At 36.8% G+C, this 15,122-nt stretch overlaps 1 protein-coding gene across 1 annotated transcript in view; it reads right to left on the reverse strand.

Moving 5' to 3' along the window:
• Nucleotides 1–15,122, reverse strand: part of ME1 (malic enzyme 1) — a 158,459-nt gene that overhangs the window by 81,922 nt on the left and 61,415 nt on the right. The window contains exons 4-5 of the mRNA XM_042816538.1: nucleotides 8,102–8,177; nucleotides 5,971–6,132 (exon numbers count right to left, since the gene is read on the reverse strand). Coding sequence (XP_042672472.1) covers nucleotides 5,971–6,132; nucleotides 8,102–8,177 — 238 coding nt within the window. The remainder of the gene's footprint in view (nucleotides 1–5,970; nucleotides 6,133–8,101; nucleotides 8,178–15,122) is intronic.

Consider the following 15,122-nt stretch of genomic DNA (forward strand, 5'->3'; position numbering starts at 1 on the left):
GCTGGCAAGCGGAAGGATCTTGTAGCAAGATTTAAGGGGAAAAAATCTACTTGTAAAATAGCACCAAATCTGTGAAAGAGACTGCAAAGAGCAAGAAAAATTCCTGATAAGGTCTGAACTCCTGAAAAGGTAACTGCAACCATCTCCTGTCAGAATGGCAGGAGCAGGAAATAAACTGCCTGAAGATTTACTCCATCAATAGTTTTAGACACTGTAATGTCTGGAGATCGGCGTGATTAGGCCACAGCATAACCTTTGAGTACCTGCTCTGGACTCACTGCTCTGTGGAACATGGAACATGGAAAAGAGACCATCTATCTGAGTAAGATGGGTTAAACTGATCAATCACATTTAACATAGCTACAAGAAAAGCTGTATATCTAGAAATCTACTGTCTGCGCCCTACACAGATCGTGTGCATATCAGAAATGCTCAAAACTGTTAGTGAACACACCTGCAGAACATAACCCAGAAAGTAGATCCCCAGCTACAAAGATAACTCCTTGCTCCTGTCTATACAAAGATTTTTTCTGTGGAATTCAGAAGGTTCCATTATAATTTATTCATTTATTTCATTTAGTCATTATTATTCAGTACACTATCACTGAGGAGCTGGCTCTAGTTCTAAGAGTCAAATCCAAGAGCACGGCAAAAGGAATATGACCTCTTTAAATTCAGAGATCGTAACAATTTTATAATGCATTAACTACATAAACTTCAGTGTAGAAGTGCAACTCATCTACATATGAATGATAATTGTGACTGTTTTATTCAGAAATCCCTACAGCTGTAGGCAATGTGCATGATTTTTCTTATTAGTTTGCGTATTTAGTTTGATTAATGCCATGGTTTTATGGTTTTTCATCATTATTCCACATCATAACATATCACAGTTTTTTCTTGTCTAGGCCCATCTCCCTGCAATTTCCCTTCTTCCAACTCCCTTTCCCAGGACATGGATCTATGGATCCCTTCACCCACTTGTCACAGGAAGCAGGCCGAACCTGACAATTAGAAACTGCACTTTTCTGCTGCAGTGAGCTTCCTTCTATCCAAGTTTCTATTTTGACTGGAACAGAAATAATAGAAGCAGGTTTGTCTCTATGTTTTATCAGCAGCTTCCTTATTCACATTCATAGCATGGTATTTTGGAAGAATGTAAAAGTTGAAGATTGGTACAAGCTCTTATGACATGTGGAAGTAATTTGGGGAAATTCAGAAAGCTAACTACAACACCAAGTTGAATAACTGAGCTTGAATTTGCACCTTAGCTTTTCTGGATTCAGTCTTCCGCCATGGATGCCTGTCATTCCTCCAGAAATATCTGAACTACCAGCCCAGTAATGCTTATTGACCTATTTAGGGCAACTGTGAGAGCTGTCACATTCCTGCATTTAAATACTTGCAGTAAGTTAAGGAAAAAATATTCCAATGTATGCATGAGAGAAATAGCTTCAAATAACAACCCGTTTTCTTGTAGTCCCTGTGGTGTGGCAGATGAAGGAGCAGGAGCTGCTCTAGCAACTGCCTTGCACATTTCTCTCTTTTGTGCACTGTTCAGTACTTACATGACTGTGTTTGTCAGTTGTATGAATAAAGGAACAGCATCAGATACACATTTGCAAAAAGCGTACTGACAGTCATGGTTCATCTGTACGAAGTTAGATGCCAATAATGGCATATATATATCCGACCAGTCTTCTATCTAACCATGCCTATCCAGAGCAAAACAAAGTTTCTTTGTCCAGCTTCTTTAAAACCATCCTGGATGCAGCCAGAATCATCCAGGTTTGAAAAGGCCTTCAAGGTTATCAAATCCAGCTGTCAGCCTGACACTACTGAGACTGCTGAGCAATCCTGAGATGGCTCCAGGACACAAGAGGTTAACACCACATGTCTTGACCTCTCTGTTCTATGGGAAAGTACAATTTAAAAAAAAAAACTGAATGTTTTCTTACTAAATTGAAAGATATGGTAAATGGCTTATGTTTAAATGCTAACATACAATGAACCCTCCCACAGCTTCCACAACTGGCCATTCCCAGTACAGAATCCATCTTGTGAGCGTGGTTTTTTTTTACCAACAGACATGCCTACTGTTTATTATTTATTTTTTGAGTTTACTAGGAGTTTTAAGTAGTAAATAAACATCATTTGTATTTCTAATGTCTAAATGTTTTGCATTGATTCTGCTTGATTATTTCCTTCCCCCATAAAACATCCCACTTCCAGCAGAGAAAATATTTCAGGGAAGTCTCCACTAAGTTGTAGTTGCTGTACTGTGACACCTATTCATCATTCTTCTGCAAGCAGATCCTTTAACCATTAGAAGGCAATTAATGTATGCCTCTCTGATGTTTGACGAATGCCCAGAATCCAGAAACCACATGACCTCAGCATTCCTAACAACACTCTGATATCAGTACAGTGACTGATATACAAGTATGCTTAACGTGGATTGAAATCCCAACTGAGAAACATCATTTTCACCTCCTACAAATACAGTTACTAAATAAGACACAATTTGAACTGAAATTTTCATGGTAAATAATTAACAGTATATAATGTATTAAAATATCTGTATTCAAGTGTTCTAAGAGTGATTGCTTGCCTCCAATTTGTCAATGACTTAAAACTATGCATACTAGTTTTGGCAGTAGTCAACACCACTCCTCTTAGACTCTCAGTCCTGTGTTGATTACACAGAGAAATTTACTATTTCAGTCATGCAAGTCTTTCAACTAGATAATTTTTTACTTGTAAGGAAGAATTTTCCATTTGTCTTACTAACTGAACAACTGTATAAAAATGCTGCATTTTCTTTTCATTCCCTCGTTTTATGAGTAGCAGGATAACACCGAAGCTAAAAATGCCTCTGCTAAAACTAGCAGTAATGAAACATTCAATAATCATTAGAATGGACTGAGTTCCTATGTACTATTTTGTGTCCTGTATGTAAAAAACAAAGCAAAACAATACAGGATGAAAATTTGTAAGTTTTTCTTGCAATCTGCTTTAAAGTAAGATTTAATCTTTCTGGAGAATTTGCAGGTTCTGCACAACAGGTTTAAAGTTGCCAAAAATACATATTTTTAAACATTTTAAAGCACTGAGGCCCCCACAGAAAGGGAGAAGAAACTAATCTAAATGGAAAACTTCTGCACATTTTGAAAAACATGTTCAGCATAATTATTATTTATATATGCCCAAGTTATTAGGCTGATTTCCATTGCATCTGATAATGGAAAATTCTGACTTGAGTAAGAAAATACAGCATAAAAACACTGCTATTTGTCAGAGAGGTTTAGATTTTAAGGTAAGTAACATAAGTGCCATTCCATAGCAGCTTGACAAATACAATTAGCATAGCCCTGAAGTGGCTCAACACCTTGCCAGACAAACACCAGCATTAAGGAGAGAACAGGAGCTATGGGACAGAGAAGGGGGGTGAGAGGGAAGAAACTAAGGGAGCTGGTGTCCCTGGACTCCTGACATGACTGAAGTATCAAAAGACAAGATGCAAGCTCCAAATATACAATGAATAGAATCAGACCCATGCAGTCTCTTCAGTTAAGTGGCAAATTCTGGGATCTCATTCCCAGTTACAGCTCAAAGGTAAATGCTTAATACTCTGAGCAGTCCCAATGGGAAAAAAAACAACCATCCATCTACTCTTTGAAGTGCAGTCTAGCACAACCTCAGAAGAGCCTTTAGTTGGTAACCCAACCATGACTCAGAAACTTAATTTCTCACACCCTGTTGACTTCTCCTCTCCATTGCAAAAACTCAGATGAGCATGAACAGTGCTGAATTGTAGGCTAATATTAATTCTTGCACCCACTATAACTGTGAGGAAAAAAACAACAATCAAATACAAAACCTCTTTATTCAGCCATCCATTCACTGAAGATTAGTTTAAGGCCTCTTTCAGCAGTAAATTGAATTGAGGCTTTGAGATGACTGGGCAGTCCTCCTAATAGGAGTGCCAGAACATCAATACACACCAGCTCATGGAATTTGTTTGCATCTTGTAACACTTAAGGTTGACCACCCTTTTAGAAACCTTGACCTCATTGTTTAGCCACAAGAAGAGCATTATAAAAGTTGAACTACTAGTACATGTACACTTTTTTTTGGTACTTGTAGAGTTACATATACATACACACACACTTGTAGTGAGGTTGCTCTGAAAGTAATATCTCCTGTTTTTTTAGTTTTGGTCCACAATATCAGAAGTGGATGTTGGTGGTATGGCAGTAGAGGTTGAACCTTCCCGTCAAGATTTCACTACATGCTGTTGCTGTGTGACAAGTGGCAGCAGAGGGGCAGTCTGACAAAACGATGTCTGACATTGCACATGAAGCAAAGGTGTGTCACTGAATTCCTCCATATGAAAAGAAAATGGCACCCACTGCTATTTGTCAACACTTGCTAACCATTTATGGAGACCAAACAGTGGATGTGAGCACAGTTAGACAGTTGATGACATGTTTCTGCAGCAGTCAAAGTGACAGTGGTCCCTTCCAGTTGGGCAGATTTTTATGAGCACAGCATGCAGTCTCACGTTCATCGCCGGTGAAAATGCATAGCTAATGTTGGTGACTGTGTTGAAAATGGTGTTTTGTAGCTGATACTTTGCTCTAACAAGTAGTGCGACTGTACTCTTTGTATCTGTTGTAGTGCCCTTGGAAATAAATAGGAGGCAATACTTTTGGCATGACCTACATGTGTTTAATACATGTCAAGACAATAACATCCCATGAAAAATTAAAAGTGATAATGAAGTTTGCCATAAAAGAAAAATGGGAAGACTATTGCAGTATCAGAAGCAGCGGATGACATTTGCTGCTTAGAAACACTTAATCATAGATTAAATGACTGTCCCACCTACTGAAACCAGGAAAAAAAATATTTTATAGCTAATAAGATTTTTTTGTGACTTGATATGGCTGTGCCCTGCGGTGATCAGATGCACTTTACAAGTTAACCTGTTCACTTTCAGGAGAAGATTTTAGGGAAACAGAGAAAGAGAATAGCAGACTATTCCTAATTTTAGTATTGCTTTCATGATGTACACTTTCTAAACTATCCCGGCGTGGCAGGGGCAGAGGTGAGCTGAAGTTGCACACACCCAGCCCAGCAATCTAGAAATCTCTGCTAAATTCACCGGTACAAGAATGCTTTATTTATCTTCAATACACATAAATCTCTGATACGTTTATCAGCCACAAAGTTTAATGCTTGCATCAGTCATAGTGTAGCTTCTTCTAAGGCATAATGATATTGCTGATGATATTTGATATCATTAAGAGACACCAAATTCAAATATTCTTTCAGCTAAAAAATGGGAACAAGAGAGGCCAAGTAATTAGTAATCCCAGGCACTCTGGAAATAACAAAACCAATTTTCTATAACTAGCTGCCTTTAAATCTTTCTACTTCATACAAATGGGAAGCCAAGTCAAGGAAGGCAAGGTTTTTGAAGCATTAGGACATCATTTTGGGAAAACTCACAGCATTACAGAGATTTCTATAGCTGAAGTTAATGTACAACTGAAGTACACAGAAGTGCACTCAGAACACACACAAGGCTGTAGCTTCAAGCTGTTCTGCCAGAATGAACTCACATTTGAAATCATTACAGAGGAATTCTGCAGCAAAAGTAGAGCAAGAATGCTGCTTTTTATCATAGTTTTAACTCTAATATCCCCGCCTTCTTGAGATGTAATTTGCTGTACAACTTTCTGACACAGAGTGCACAGTACATTTTTACAGACAATATCTTCCTTACATACTCAAGCCTTATCAAACAATATATACTGTGCATTAGGATGAGACTTTTTCCGTATGTCTTTTTAGTTTCCACTTAATTGTAAACCATATCATAATAGAGAAAGACAACTTTTTATGGTTCAAGTTTTATACAGTTTCCTTAAAACTGGTAACACTACACCTCAGAAAAGTACTTACCTCATTATCTGTTCCCACATCCAACATCACAGGTAGGCACTCAAAAGGTTTCACTCCTCCACATGCTGTATAAAGTGCCAGTTTACCAACTGGGATTCCCATTCCATAACAGCCAAGGTCTCCAAGACCAAGAATACGTTCTCCATCTGTCACTACAATAGCCTGGAGGAAGAAAGAAAAGCACTTTAAAAATCAGTTCTTTTTTAGATCATTTTTGTATGTACAAATTATTTTGTAATCATATTGGTGTTCTTCAAATTTCCATTTAAAAACAGGTACAACTGATACAAATAAAACAACAACAAAACGAAAGTCATGAAATCATAGGTGCATGGGATCGTTAAGGTTAGAAAAGATCACTGAGATCACCAAGTCCAACTGTCAACCCATCACCACCCTGCCCCTCAGTGCCACATCTACACATTTCTTGAACAACTACAGGGATGGTGATTCAACCACCTCCCTGGTCAGCCTGTGCCCTGCTTCACCACTCCTTTGGAGAAGAAATTTTTCCTAATATCCAATCTGAATCTCAAACAGCACAACTTAAGGCCATTACCTCTCATCCTATCACTAGTTACCTGGGAGAAGAGGCAGATCCTCACCTTGCTATGACCTCCTTTCAGGTAGCTGTAGAGAGTGATAAGGTCTCCCCTGAGCCTTCTCTTCTCCAGACTCAACAATTCCAGTTCCCTCAGATACTCCCTGTTGAGACTTGTGCTCCAGACCCTTCACAGCTTTGTTGTGCCTCTTTGGACACCCTCCTGTAGTGAGGAGCCCCAAATTGATCACAGTACTTGAGGTGCGGCCTCATCAGTGCCAAGTACAGATGATCACCTCCCTGCTTCTGCTGCTAATGCTATTTCTGATACAGCCAGGATGCAACCGGCCTTCTTAGCCATCTAGGCACACTAATGGCTTGTATTCAGCCAGTTGCCAGCTAACACCCCCAGATTCTTTTCCTCTGCTTATTTGTATTTGTGAAATGGTTTATTGTATATCACTGTGCTTTTGGTGCACTATTCTAGATTTTTACTTCATCATAAATGGGACTTGCGTGTAAAACTTTTCAGAATACCCTAGAAACGTATTTCATATTATATTACAAGGAAACTGGCATTGTTCCCTATAACATTTTTCTGTCAACAACATCAAAACAGAGTAGGAAGTGAAGTTATCCACAAAAAGAAGATCCCCAGACTCCTGGGTTTTGTCATCACTGTTTCCAGGAGAACTAGAGCCTGCCACTCCTGCTGGCTTTTCACAGGGCTGTCTACAGTCACCTAGTTCTTATCCTTTGAATGTATATTTGCTTTTCTCTTGAGCAAATAACATGCTCTATCATATTTATACATATGAGATTGTGTTTCCACTGATAGAAATAGAGAAACTCAGTAAAACCCACAAAGTTATATGCACTAATAAGGAAGATTTTTCATATTAGATTACAGAAATACACTCCACGTATTCATGAGTACAAATATAAAGATAGAGACAAAATATTAAACAGCTTCATATAAAGTAAAAATGTAAAAATAAATAAAAAGCCACTGGTGTAGCTACAGTACAACTGTCAAATTCTTGTGTTAACATTTCAATCACAATGAAGTAGATAGCACCATAAAAATGTTCTTGTAGCAAGAACAGTGAAGTGCAACTACTGTAGTAAAGACATGGAAAATTCTCAGAGAGCAAATGAAACACCTACATTCCTTAGCATCAGATTGCCAAATCCATGCAAAAGTCTCCTCAGAAACATTGTGAAACAGATTCAGAATGCAATACAGATTAAATATGATCACATCTAGCAATTGACCCTGAAGCCTAGAAGAAGGTGTTAAAAATTTTACAGTTCCTGTTGCCAGCCACCACTTCTCTCATAAATACAACATGTTTTTTCTTTTCTAATTTGCTGGGATGTTTATGATACAAAGACTACATATATTTCAAAATTCCATACATTCAATTACTAATACATTTTTTAAAAACAGTTGTGCACCATATGTACTGCTTCTAAATCTCAATTATAAAGAATTGGCTAAAATAAAATAGCACTCTGAAAGAAATTAAACAGTGCAGTAAATGTTCTCTGACAGTATCAGCTTTGTCAAGCAAACAAAACCAAACTTACCTTGATGACATTCTCTGGCCAGGACTTCAGCATTGCAGCAATGTGCCCCCGGTCATGGATAGTAATAAAAAGACCTCTGCAAATAAATGAATACTTCTCATATACACAAGCTAACAATTTTTCCCTTCTAAATTATTTAAATCATAAATTAACTCCATGCATATGTTTTCGACATACATAAATTCTGTTCAATAAATGCTTAGTTTCTTTGGAATAAGAGAATTAAATATCAGCTTTTATTAGAAGTCAGAGAAAAAGTAACAGTGAAAATATAACTGCTCAAAGATTCATTGTGCAATAAAAATCTGCAGGATTTAATTCTGCAAATTATTAAGCTGGATTTTAAAACTCTCCAGGTATTTGACATGTTCAAATGCATTCATTAATCTACTGACTTGAAAAAACATATTCATTTTATAGCAGTGATCACTAATGAAGTCCCAAAACTTTTAGGCAAAAATTCACTGAAGTTTTAATCTATGAATGAAAACTGAAATAAGTCATCATCATTAATTCAAGAGTGTTCGGTTATATATTTAGAAAATGCTATTTAATTAGACTAAAGTGGTAAATTGTCTAATGAAAGCCTCTAATTTGAAAGTGTATCTAGTCTGCCCTATAGGGCTAAGCATACTGAATTTTTACTTTGAAGAGTGCTTTTTAACTGAAAAAGACAATCCTTCCCAAAATGCTGTAAGGAAGCAAGGCAAAATAAATGCTGATGCTTCCTTTCTGATGCACTATAAAATTAGCTGTTTTATAAACTGCTGTGTAAACACCTTACGTAAAGCATAAAACAGTTTGTCAAAATTGCTAGCTTCAGAGATGGCCAGTCTGAAGAGATGAGAGTGCTAAACAGAATGAAAAGTGTAGAAAGAAAGCTACCCAAAGATATTACCCTTCTCCTTTTCCCCCGCTCTCCAATTTACACAGACCTAATACATTGGTGTTAAATGAAGTAAGATTTTGTAGTGATTTTCTAAAGCGCCAGAGCAGCCTAGTTGTGGTTAAATGACCTCTTTCTTGCAAAGCAGGGAGAAAGGTCTCCATGGAGTGAATTCCACAGCAGAGGAAAATAAATGCAGGATGGCAGCTCCAGAAGGAACTTTGTCCAAACATTTGTAAGGACATTTGAATAAGTATTCAGAGCCTGTTTCAGAAATCTGTCCAAGGAGGATCACTTTCAAACAACAATGAAAAATAGGGGTTAAAGTGTAAACAAAGTCGTGTTGAAAGCATTTTATTCCCCTCCCTCCACCTTTCCCTCCACTCTTTCTATATGTTATTAACACATTTCTGAACGTATTGTCCTGACTGAGAAGATGCTGTTAATTTTAAGGGCACAGTTTCCTTATTCCATAAGAATATGAAAAGAGAAAGGAATCTCTTTATCTGGATCTGTTGTCCTCATCTTCCAAGTTTTAATTTAAAGCACTTTTATCCCTTAAGGCTGGCAATGCTACACGCATGCAACCACAGAAAAACAGGCTATACATTTTTTTCATATCTGGGAGACTATACAATGGCCAGAAACAGCAATAGCTGAACAAGGTTTGTAATAGTGGGCTAATAGGGTGACACTGACTATTCAGACAGCCAGGTATTTGGCTACCCAGTAGACATGATGGTTATATTTTGGCTGTCAATGCATAACCATGAGAACAATCAAGAAAGCAGCAGCATGGCAGCAATCTCAAGCCACAGAACATTGCAGGCTGGAAGCTACACAGCTTAAATGGGAGTAATTTATAGAAAAACTTTCAGAAATAAGACAGAATTTTCCATCTGTGTATAACATTCATAACCATAAGTGATGTCAGCAATGCTCACTGCCCAGAATCAAACAACAGGCAGCCCATGTTGTGTCCATGGGTTTGACTCAGTCCTTCAGGCTGGAGCAGCTACCTGGCACAGGGTAAATCTACATGGAACATGTCTTTGAGTGCATAGGCACTAATGCTCGCCTTTACTTGTTTTGGTTCCAGTTAGACTTCAGCAGTGATTCAAACCAGTCTAGCCAAAGGTATAACTTTTACTCCTGTCCTTTCATAGAAACATAGAATGGCTTAGGCTGGAGGGGACCTTAAAAACCATCTAGCTCCAACCTCCCTGCCATCCACCAGATCATGTTGCCCAGGATCCCACCCAACCTGTTCTTGAATGCCTCCAGAGATGGGCATCTACAACCTCTTTGGGCAGCCTGGGCCATGGCCTTACTGTCCTCTGACTAAAAAATTTCTTCCTAAAACCTAATCCAAATCTGTCCTCTTTTAGTGTAAAGCCATTCCCCCTTGTCCTATCATTTTGAATAGAAAGAAAGTATATGAAGCTACAGTTCAGCAAAAATTATGCAAAGAAGTTCCTATGCCTTCTTTTCTCTTGTCACAGCATCAGTAAGACCCTAAAGACTGATGAGTGGAACCATGCCAGGACATCAGGATCCACTGAAAAAAAGGATGGATTTTTGAGGGTTCACTGACTTCACCATACTGTAGATTTTACCGAAGTATGAAGATCGTTCTGAATTACATAATTTGGCTTTGTTTTACTAGAACTCTAATCTAATCTAATTAGCTTAGAACTTTGTTTTACTAGAACTCTAATCTAATTAGCACAAAGTAAACAATTAAATAGTGCATTTTTTTGTCATGCTTCAAGGAAATAATGTTTCACCATTAACATATTTGTCTATTTTCTACTGAAGTTCAAAAATATTTTGGAGTAACAGAATAATCCTTTCTTTCCTCTTCTTATTAAAACAGGAGGTATTCTAACGTAGAAAATGCCAAACATGCCAAACATTTTTGAATGGAGAAGTTCAAACTTTTCTCACAGCCCTCCACATTCAAAACTTTATTTGAATTATGGACTGTATAAAAATTATAACAGAAGTGATTTCACTTCCCCATGCCATCTAAATCAACAAGCTTAAAAATAATAATAATAAAAGTTCACAGGGAGCAGCTTCAGTTTCTGAGTCTTCACTTTCTCAAACTCCTGCACTTTGCAAAATAAGCCAATCTAGTTCCTCTGTTGAAATTCCCTTCAATTTGTGCTAAAATTATACAAAGTGGTACAATTATAAATATTGTACTAGAAGCTAAAGTACCTAAATCCCAAGAATAGAATGGCTTGCTCTTTATTCACCAAGAGATAACAGCATTTCTCATAGTAACTGTTCAGCATGGTCTCCTGCCATGTACAAAGAGTACTGAGGCTTTTAATTACATCTTAACCCATTAAGTTCTTTTTCTTAGTGATGCTCCTCCCAAGATTTCTGAGGCCCAATAGATACTATCAATGGTCTGATTTTAAAAAGGAAGCTGTTTATAGATTTTCTATTTTTTTTTTGCTTTAACATTTCCCTTTGTACAGGAACGAATTTCATTACTTTAGTGCAAAAGTATTTATTTGAGTAAGGAAAATAGTTGCCACTGAAGTTTCATCTGATTCTAAGCTTCATTCTGAATTCATCAGTAAAGAGAAACCTAGTCTTAAAACTTTCTAGACACTGCGTATGCAAACCATATTTAAACACAAAATTTTGTAGGAAACAAAACAGAGATTATATCTAAAAACAACAGCAAAATGGGAACAGTGTATGTGAAGTGAATGGTGTAAGTGAATGGTACAAACTTTTATCATTCCTGAAAACTTGGACATGTATAGTTCATAGAAAAGGTAAATATTAACAGTAAGTGAAAGACAATGGAAAATAAGGTGTTGTCCTGGGAAATACATGAATAAATCATACGTTTCTAAATAATACATGTGTTTTCATGCTTGGCATCTGGTTTCCTGAATGACTGTTACTAAATATCTATTTTTCAAAGAGGCTGGTTTCAAGTATTCTGGAAGATGGAAGATAACATATGCCAACTCAAATTAGCTGAATTTAAAAGAATAACAGAAACATTATTATAAATTTTACAGTGATTCAAAAGCCTAATTTGGCACAGAATTGTAGGGAGATAATCAAAAAAGAAAAAATATAATCATTGTATGTCACTATGTTGAGGGGTCTGAACTCCTCAGTTATAGGAGAAAATCAGAAGTTAGTCTTATTTCAAGACTTTCTTTTGAAAATGCTGTTTCATGCCACTGTTTATCTTTGCTTGCAGCCTGTGTAGCATTCTTTTCATTTCCCAAGTTCATCACAGCTATTTATCAATCACTGATAGTAAGTGGGCTGCTTTAACAGTTTCTGCTGTTAAAAATAACTTCCACATAGCAGACATGATAGCTCAGAGGTGAGCTATCAGAAAAGGCCTGGGGGAGCTGCTGACCATAGATCTGAAACATGCTCTGGAGTTTGGAGGGTATATTTTGCAAGCATAAGACACCAGAGAAGGTGAAAAGAAACAAAAACAAAAAAATAAAAACAGCAAGATACCTAGAGCAATGCAACCTGGAGGCAAATAAAACACAGAAATTATAAGAAAATCTCAACATCTGGAACATAGGATGCTGTCTTATCACTTATCTACAGGTCTGGACAACTCCAGCTCTCAGAGAGCATGATTATTGTTACCCAAGCACACTGCTACTTCAAGTGTATGATGTGGTTGGTAAAAGCAAACCACTGTACTTGAAATATACCTCTTAAATTTTTCAAAATGTCAGTGGTTCCATAAACATGTAAAAAAGTCAGAGCTTTGTATAATAAGAAGCAAAAGGATGAACTAATTCAACTGCTCTCATTCGGTACAAAAGCTATTTATATTATAAAGCAATCAGAATAAAACATTGAAAGTCTTACACAGTAAATTTTTAAACCAAGATTCTTAAGCGATACATAAAGCAAGTACATCTTGTCTCTTCACTACACAATTCTCTAATTTTGGAAACCATGATGCATAGCTCAAGGTATTTTGGAAGAAAATTAAGAATTCTTCATGATAAAAACAGCACTTCATAGACTTTGTAATTGCAGGCTTTCAAATTACATATATATATTTTTTCATTTATATAAAATAGCCATTATCGCATATCTGGATAAAACTTTTTAAATTACTGTCTCATCTTCTTTACTCATAGAATCAACAGCACAGCACTTCATGGCCTAACTATTCAGACTGTAATGATGCATCCTTTTAATATAACAATAGAGCAGACAAAATCATCTCTCTTCATTTCTTAAAGGACAAATTTCTTTACTTTAAGTTTCTATTCCAAAACTCTCATGAATCTAGACAACCAGTTTGTATGCACTCTTGCTGAACCACAGCAGCATAATGGCCTATAAATGGGATGTGTTAGTCTGAAAAGCAAAAGATAGACTCTGAGATATACAGTATGTAAGACCCAGAGCTATTTTGCTCTGGAAGCTACTTAAATTCTACTGACAATTGCTCAATAAATAACTTAATTATTACACTCTAATAGACTCAAATAGAACTATTTGAAGATTGCGATTGAGAGAACATTTCACCAGAGCCAGACAAATTAAGTCTAAAGACAAAAATATCCTGCTGTTCCACTTCAATAGCTACTATATTCATTTTATTTTATGCTGATGCTGTGTAAAAAACCATCATGACAGCATCAGTCATGTCTCTACTAGGAGTCCTACAATGCTGCTGATGTTTAAAGAAATTTTTTAAAATGTTATTTAAACTGTGAAGTACTCAAACAAGTGAAATCACTGTCTTTTTACATATGTTCTTCAACAATTTGTCCTGTCTCTGCTCATTGGAACATGGAAATACTCCAGGATTTAGACAATAAGGTCCTTTAAGCCAGTTTTCATTGACCTTTAAATTGACATCATTTGCTCTCAACAACCATTAAAAGGACAAAAGTGAGGACTTATTAAAAAGGCTTCTTTTTATGGCACATCCTACTCAACTTCTACTTTAATGAAGAAGTCATTTCTGGAAACAGACACTATCTTCCCTTTGTGCAGCTGACCTCCACAGCTGAAAAGGGACCAAGGACAAGTTCATGTCCCAGCAATACAACAGCTCTTCATGCAGTGAACTGTAGTGCTAAGAGGCAAAATTCAGAAAGGAAGGCAGGGTAATGTAAAAAGAACACAAGTTAAATTTGTCATAATGTCACGTTGTCAGTGAGTTTTCCAGGCACAGAACAGAGCAGGTTTATCCATGATTTAGCTACCTACATATCACATTCAGTGACATCTCTGAGACCCACGTCTGTAGGGCCAGAGGTGCAGGATCACCAATATTCTATGGGACTTCATGAAATCTTCCAGTCCAAGCACTCTTAGCTAGAGCAGTTATTTTGTCTTGAATTCCTCTGGGATAAAAATGTGATTATAGGCCATGATTTTTCTGCAGTTTTTAGCAGGAAGTGTTAGTGGTAAAATGAAAATATCTATTCTAGCAGAGTTTGCTTCTCCTAAGACTAAAAGCATTTTGCACTGTGCTTTGCTGCAACTTATACATAAACTTAGTCTTGTTACCAGAGGAAACTCTAACAGAAAATAGCATTAGAAAGTAGATCTCCTGTATTTTACCATGTAGAGGTGGGCAACAGAGGCTGGGAAAGAAAACTCGGTTTATTATTTGCATATCTTAAGATAAGCTTTTCAGTCTTAGGACAAAGCCAAACAACCTTTCACATGACAAGCATTACTCTAAGTGAGAGAACACCAAATAAAAGAACACATTAGTAAGTAAAAAAACACTTTCTCTTTCCTCATTCAAAGGGCACCACGTGTAAACATGTTCATTTTTTTCCGAAACAAGGTAGTGTAGCTATCGAAGTAATTTTTAAATCCTTACAAAGTAAACGTTTCCGTTCTTAAAAACTCCTCACCTTGACTAGCTATTGAATATAGGTAGAACAAAGAAACAAAGCATTCCTTAGTTGATATTCAATAACCAAACTTTTCTGAAATAAATTATTTTCAACGGATGAATTTACCAAAAAAAAAAAAAAAAAAAAAAGCTGCCTGACATGCAGCTCAGCTTGTAGAATCAGTGCAAATGTCCTAGCAAAGTCTTTTAATGTTCACCTCCTTTTCTGTCCCTATCTAGCCTTGACTTCCAATTGCATC

This window comes from Centrocercus urophasianus, unplaced genomic scaffold, assembly GCF_019232065.1.
Source record: "Centrocercus urophasianus isolate 14NV4802_14NV808 unplaced genomic scaffold, USGS_Curo_1.0 seq_10, whole genome shotgun sequence".
Classification (NCBI taxonomy): Eukaryota; Metazoa; Chordata; class Aves; order Galliformes; family Phasianidae; genus Centrocercus; species Centrocercus urophasianus.